Here is a 7,758-nt window from a genome sequence, read left to right as displayed (position 1 = left end):
GATAAATATATTATGGTATCTTACTGTGGCTTTAACTTGCATTTCTCTAGTGGATAATGATGTTGAACATTTTAATGTTTCTTTATTTGAGCTCTGTGTATTTTCTTTAGTGAAATGTCTCTTCATGTGTTTTATCCATTTTCTAATTGGATTATTTGAAATTGCAAGTGTTGAGTTTTGAGAGTTGCTTGATATATTCTACATACTAATCCTTTGTTGGATATGTTGTTTATAAATATTTTCTTCAATTCTTCAGTTTGTCTTTTCATTCTGTCAGTGTGGTATTTCAGAGGAAAAGTTTTGAAATTTGATGATGTCCAATTTACCAATTGTTCCTTTAATGGTCTTGTTTTGTGGTCATGCCTAGGAACTTATCACTTACCTGTAGATTCCCCAAATTTTTTTTCTTTTCCCTAAAACTTTTATAGTTTAAATTTTACAATTAAGTCTGTGATTGATTTTTTAGTTGATTTTTGTGTATGATGTGAGACTTAAGATTCTTTTTTTTTACTCCATTGAATTGATTGTACACCTTTATCACAGTTCAGTTGTGCATATTTATAAGAATTTACTCCTATGTTTTCTATTTTGTTACATTGATCTACACATGTCTATATCTCCACCTATACCACTCAGTCTTGATAACTATGGCAATAAAATAAGTCTTGAAATTAGATAGACCAATTCCTCCCATGTTATTCTTGTTTTTCAAAATTGCTTTAACTATTCTACTTTGCCTCTGCCTATAAGTGAATAATCTATATATACAAAAAAAATCTTGCTGAGAATTTTTTTAAAGTTCATTTCTTTCTTTTGAGAGAGAAAGAGAGAGAGAGAGAGCAGGAGAGAGGCCGAGAAAGGGGAGAGAGAGAACCCTAAGCAGGCTCCATGGAGCCTGATGCAGGGCTTGATCTCACAATCATGAGATCATGACCTTAGCTGAAATCAAGCCGGGTGCTTAACCAACTGAGCCGCCCAAGCACCCCAACTCTTGCTGAGATTTTGATAGGATTTGCATTAACATGTCTGTCTGTTTATTTAGATCTTTGATTTCTTTCATCAGCATTTTGTACCTTTCAGTATACAATTATTGTACATGTTTTATTAAATTGACACTTAAGTATTTCTCTTTTTTGAGTGATTATAACTGGTATTGAATTTTTAGTTTCAGTATTCATGTATTCATTGCTAGGATATGAAAATACAATAGAGTTTTGTGTTTTTTGTGTACCCTGCAACCTTGTTGAAATTATTACTTTTAGGAGGGTTTTTTTTGTGATTACTTGGGGTTTTCTAAGTAGACACTCATGTCGCTTGCCAAAAGGAATAACTTTAACTCTTCCTGTTCACTTTGTATGCCTTCCATTTCCCATTATTATCTTATAGCACTAACTTCAACTTGTGATAAGAGTGGTGACAGCCTATAGCCGTGCCTTTTTCCTGACCTCCAAAGAAATGTATTCTGTCTTTCACTATTAAATATAATGTTAACCATAGTTTTTGTAGATGTTTTTTATCATGTCGAGGAAGTTCCCTCTACTCCCATTTTTCTGAGAGTTTATATAATGAATGAATGTTGGATTTTATCAAAGGCCTTTCCTGCATTAATTTTACATGACTATGTGGTTTTTCTTCTTTAGCTTATTAATATGTTGGCTTACATTTATTGATTTTTGAATATTGAACCAGCCTTGCATACTTGGAAAAAATCTCATTTGGTTATGATGTATATAATTCCTTTAATATATTGCTGAATTTTAATTGCTAATATTTTGTTAAGGATTTTTGCATTTATATTCATAAAGGATATTGATCTGTAGTTTTCTTTTTCATGGTCACTGTCTAATTTTGCTATTAAGGTAATTCTAGTTTTATAAAATGTATCAAAAGATGTTCCTTCATCTTCTATTTTCTATCCTTCTAGGCTGCCTATCCTTAGATAGTAAAAGTAAGCTTTTCTTGAAGCTTTTTATTGGTATGAATTTTTTCTCAAAAGTTTGGTGGAATTTTACAGTGAAATCACATAGGCCTGGGGATTTTTGGGGGGGAATATTTAATTACTAATTCAATTTCCTTAGTAGTTATAGAGCTAGTCACACTATCCATTTTATATTGGGTGAGTTGTAATAGTTTGTGTTTTTCAAAGAATTGGTCCATTTTATCTAAGTTGTGTAATTTATGTATATAGAGTTGTTCACCGTGATCCTTTATTATTCCTTTGATGTCTGCAGGCTTGATAGTGATATCCCTTATTTCATTCCTGACATTGGTAATTTATATCTCCTCTTTTTTTCTCTTTGTTAGTCTTGCTAGAGGTTTATCAATTTGTAAAATATTTTCAAAAAGTCACTTCATTACCACTGGGCTTTCTGTGGACAGTACTCCAACTGAGGTGCTGGGGCACTTTGTTGCAATTATATCAGGATGTAAGTCTTGGATCCTAATTAGGCCTTTGCTGGTGGGGATGCAGCCATAGGTGTTTTTTTTTAACTTTATTTATTTTGAGAGAGACAGAGAGTGCTAGTGGGGGAGGGGCAGAGACAGAATTCCAAGCAGGCTTCATACTGTCAGTGCAGAGCCCTACAAGGGATTCAAACTCACAGACCGCGAGATCATAATCTGAGCCAAAATCAAGAGTCAGACACTTAACCAACTGAGCCACCCAGGCGCCCCTGGAGCCATAGTTTTACTTGTGATGTTTGGCTAAAGTAGAGCAGTTACTGTCTAAAAGTTTTCTACCTTTCTAGGTTGCCTCTCTCCTGGCCCTTTGGCTCATCAAAGTAGGCTTTTGTTGGGGCTTTTTATTTTTGGGCCTGTTAAAATTCCTGGGTTGCTAGCTTCTTCAGCTTCAAGTCCAGGATATATGAGGCAAAAAGAAAACCCACTGTTCTGGGAACTCACTGCTATGTAGTTCCTTTGATCTGGAAGCACTTGCCCATCTTTTTCTCTCTACCTTTCAGAGTCTTTTTATGTTTGTTTTATAATGTTCAAGGTTTTTATTGAACTGAATGGGAAGAATAGGTAAAAGTATATCTATTTAATCTTCTTAGAAGCAGAAGTCCCATGAAACCTTACTGTAAGTTACTTTCTAGGAGATGTTTTATTTTGTTTTTAAATTAGAAAGAAACTTGAATTAGATAAAATGTCTTTTTAGCCTCTGTTGATATAATGTGCTTTCCTGATTGTATCTACAAATATGAGAATATAAACAGCTTTATTTAAACTTGTGTAGTGAGGGGCACCTGGGTGGCTTAGTCAGTTAAGCATCCGACTTCAGCTCAGGTCATGATCTTGCAGTCTGTGAGTTCAAGCCCCACATTGGGCTCTGAGATGGCAGCTGAAACCTGCTTTGGATTCTGTATCTCCTTCTCTCTCTGCTCCTCCCCTGCTTGCATTCTGTCTCTTTCTCTCTCTCAAAAATAAATAAACATTTAAAAAAAAAATAATAATAATAAGCTTGTGTGGTGAGTGTTATGTAGTTGTTTACCCCTATCCCCAAGCATACAGCAAAGGTTATAGACTGAAGCAACTGGAGGGGCCTGGCAGGTAAAGTTAACGAGAAATGCTTTCCAGGGTTTTTCCAAGATTCACAGAAATGGGTGCCTATTGCTTCCTGATCTTTGTTTTTTGTTCCAGAGAGACCAAAAAAATAAGAATTTCTATGGAAAATGTTCCAATTTTTAAATGTTGACATCTAATTCATGAATATTGTTAATATATGGGTCAGACTAAACATACTATGGACCTGATTCAGTAAATGGCTGGCATTTTGTAACTTCTGAAACAGGGATACTAATGAGTCAAAATAAGGCTTCCTTTCCTCTTAAACTAGAAACAGATTGCCTAGGGGGAATGTAAAGAGGACTTAAAAGCTGAGTGTGTCCTTTATAAAGGAAGATAGCTTATCTTCCCCCTCCAGCTCTGGGACAAACTTCTGAGGACATAGTAAAAGAAATTCCAGATGGTTTGGGGGGGATTCAAATGCAGAAATCTGTATTAATTCTTTCCTAGAGCTCAGACCCACATCACAAATGAGAATTTGTTTGGCTCAGTGTGATGCAGGGGTTTCATGTTGTGAATTGGCAGATTGAACTGAGATTGCCTCACATAGGGGCTGGGAGTGTGCCTGAGTTTATTTTGTTGTGACAGCACAGAGTAACAGAATCAATTTCTAGGAGGCCAAGAGGGTCACAGAAGTTGAAATTCAGCTGCATTGAAGGAATCTTTTAGATGGGAATGAAGGATTATACATCAGGTTTTATAAAGGTTCATAAAAGGTTGTGGCTTCAGTTATAAAATCAGTTACATTTCCTTGACCTCATGAATTTATGGAGCAAAAATTGTACCTTCTACACTATCTTTTTCTTTTTAGGTTTATTTTTGTTGAGAGAGCACACACACATACACAAGTATGCATGCAAATGGGAGAGGGACAGAGAGAGAGAATCCCAAGCAAGCTCCTCACTCCTAGCACAGAGCTTAATGTGGGGCTTGAACCCACGAACCGAGAGATCATAAACTGAGTCAAAATCAAGAGTCAGACACCTAACTGACGGAGCGACCCAGACGCCCTTACACTATCTTTTCTAGTATAAATTCCATCAGATCCTTGGGATTTAATGTGTAGTTATTATTTTCAAATCATTTTTTCATTACAACTTCAATTTTTTTCTTGACACAATAGTTACCTCCACCATCCCAGGTTTTATTTAGAATTTATTTTTATTTTTGTATGTTTGTTTATTTTCAAAGATAGAGTGCAGGAGGGCAGAGAGAGAGAGAGAAAGAGAGAGAGAGAGAGAATCCCAAGTAAGCTCTGCACTATCAGCGAAGAGCTTGATGCAGGCTTGGACTCATGAACCATGAGATCATGACCTGAGCCAAAACCAAGAGTCAGACGCTTAACGAACTGAGCCACTCTGGCGCCCCTTTATTTAGAATTGAAAAGTGCCTTTTCTTTTTTTTTTAATTAAAAAAAATTTTTTTAAATGTTTATTTTTGAGAGACAGAGCACGAGCAGGGAAGGGGCAGAGAGAGAGGGAGAGAGAAAGAGAGAGGGAGGGAGACACAAAATCCAAAGCAGGCTCCAGGCTCTGAGCTGTCAGCACAGAGCCTGACATGGGGCTTGAACTCAGGAACCATGAGATCATGACCTGAGATGAAGTTGAATGCTTAGCCAACTGAGCCACCCAGGCGCCCCTTAAAAGTGTCTTTTCTATTTTATTGAACTTCAATTGCTTTTCAGATTTGATTTTTAAAAATAGATTTCAGTATATGAAACTGAACATTTTTTTATAACTGTGACAATACATTTTTCAGAAACTCTTAAATATAAATATAACTTTCCTATCTATGAAAATGAGTATTTTTTTAATCGCCAAAGTTCCAATCTTAATGTCTACACTTCTTAGATTTTAAAAAAATATGTAAGTCCAAACTTTCCCATAAGTAGGTTTATGTCAACAATTTTTTCTGAAGGTTTTTTTTTTGTTTTTTTGTCATTGCTCTCTGTCTCAAAGCTACTTACATACATTATACATATTTTTCTGGTTTATTTTCACTAAACTATACACTCTTTGTAGGGCCAGGTAAAGATGTCTTTCAATGTTATTTAAAAGCTAATGAGATCAGAAAATTCAAAGCAATCAATATATAATAAAGTTAAAGTTATTTAGCAAGGTCATACACATTTTCAGAATCAGCTTTATTTATGCAATGAATCTCTGAGGAAATGTCATCTCAGGGTACTTTGTGTATCTAAGACAGAACCACATGTCCCCTCCCCATGCACATTCCATTCTTTTACCTGGTGTTCTTTTTCTCTACAGCAATTTATCTTCACTGACACATTATATTATTTTTTCAATAGATTCTAGGCCTATGTTCCCAAACTCGATCTTATTTGTTCACTGATATATCCCCAATTCCTCCAACAGGGGCTGGCACACAGTAGTAGCCCTTAATCAAATGCTAAAGCAAAACACAAAGAACCTAGAAATTGCCTGATACCCAGAATGACTGTCCAATAATCAGATTCACCAATGGCGCAGAAACACATTACAGTGTAAGACATCTAAAAGTGAACAAATTATTTGGAGATTTTTTTTCCAGCCCTTTCCTCCTAGCCTGGGAGCTATCCATCTCCCAGGCTAGATCCATCTATCTATCAGATAGATAGAGCCTCCATCTATCAACTTTTGGTCAGTGAAATAGTTTCAGAGAAAATAATACAATTATCTATCAACAAAAGGAGGGAGGGACAAAGGAAAAAAAATTAAGCGGTAGCCTCAATGGGGCATTCTCGGGCCAGATGTCCAGACTCGCCACAGCGGTAGCAGTTGACTTCACTCGTCTTGCTGCAGTTGATGGCCATGTGGCCAGTCTCACCGCACCGGTAGCATTTGACTTGGGTGCAGTCTTTCTGAATGTGGCCATATTCACCACAAGAGTAGCACTTCTGCTCTTCCTGACGGTCACAATCACGAGCCAGATGGCCTGGTCTGCCACAAGTGTAACAACACTGCTCTCTCTCTCGCTTAGGCTCAATACAGTCTTTGGCGATGTGGCCACTTCTCCCACAGTTGTAGCAGATGTCCTCGAGAAGATCACAATTCTTAGCATGATGACCAGACTCACCACAGCGGTAACAGATGTCAGACGGGTTGGTGGAACTGCACTGGGAACCTCTGCCACGGCCTCTAGCTCCACGCCCTCGACTTCCTCCTCCTCTAGGGCATCCCCGGGCCCAGTGGCCAGAGCGTCCACACTTGAAACATTCCTTATTGCTCATGGCGATGGTGAGATCTTAGGGCGAGCGGGCCCACCACTGCCCCTGAGGCTCCGACGCACCTCTCCTTAGGGCGGCTTAGAAACAAGTGGCCGTTTTTCTCTAGGCGCCTCAGTGACATCACACATGGTTTGCGCACGACCCCACTCATGTGTCACAGGCATTCCAGCTGCCCTTCCCGCCTGACTTTTCCTTCCATTCTTGAAGTGAAAAGCATGGCTAAGTGGTGGTATTTCCTGATTTAAAAAAAAAAAAAAATACTTGGGTCTTCAAGTTTGTTTGAATCCCTCCCTGCTCAGACAATGTACCCTGTAGGATTTCTTATATTAAGAATTAGGTCTTCTACCCTATGACCCAGCAATAGCACTGCTAGGAATTTACCCAAGGGATACAGGAGTGCTGATGCATAGGGGCAGTTGTACCCCAATGTTTATAGCAGCACTCTCAGCAATAGCCAAATTATGGAAAGAGCCTAAATGTCCATCAACTGATGAATGGATAAAGAAATTGTGCTGTATATACACAATGGAAAAGTACATGGCAATGAGAAAGAATGAAATATGGCCTTTTGTAGCAACATGGATGGAACTGGAGAGTGTTATGCCAAGTGAAATAAGCCATACGGAGAAAGACAGATACCATATGGTTTCACTCTTATGTGGATCCTGAGAAACTTAACAGAAACCCATGGGGGAGGGAAGGAAAAAAAAAAAGAGGTTAGAGTGGAAGAGAGCCAAAGCATAAGAGACTCTTAAAAACTGAGAACAAACTGAGGGTTGATGGGGGGTGGGAGGGAGGGGAGGGTGGGTGATGGGTATTGAGGAGGGCACCTTTTGGGATGAGCACTGGGTGTCATATGGAAACCAATTTGACAATAAACTTCATATATTGAAAAAAAAAAAAAAAGAATTAGGTCTTCTCCGTGATCTAGTAGATGACCAGTTTTTATATATGCCCTATGGACATAGGAA

General features: G+C 37.9%; 1 protein-coding gene across 1 annotated transcript; it reads right to left on the bottom strand.

Annotated features, from left to right (window-relative positions):
• Positions 1-5,683: 5,683 nt before the first annotated feature.
• On the bottom strand, positions 5,684-6,874 carry ZCCHC13 (zinc finger CCHC-type containing 13). The gene has a single exon (XM_042974725.1). It carries the CDS (start codon positions 6,788-6,790, stop codon positions 6,275-6,277), a length of 516 nt encoding a protein of 171 aa, XP_042830659.1. The 5' UTR covers positions 6,791-6,874; the 3' UTR covers positions 5,684-6,274.
• Between the last annotated feature and the right edge of the window lie 884 nt (positions 6,875-7,758).

Source organism: Panthera tigris, chromosome X (genome assembly GCF_018350195.1).
Source record: "Panthera tigris isolate Pti1 chromosome X, P.tigris_Pti1_mat1.1, whole genome shotgun sequence".
NCBI lineage: Eukaryota > Metazoa > Chordata > Mammalia > Carnivora > Felidae > Panthera > Panthera tigris.
Note: the sequence above shows the minus strand (reverse complement) of the source record. Positions and strands in the feature narration are given on the sequence as shown.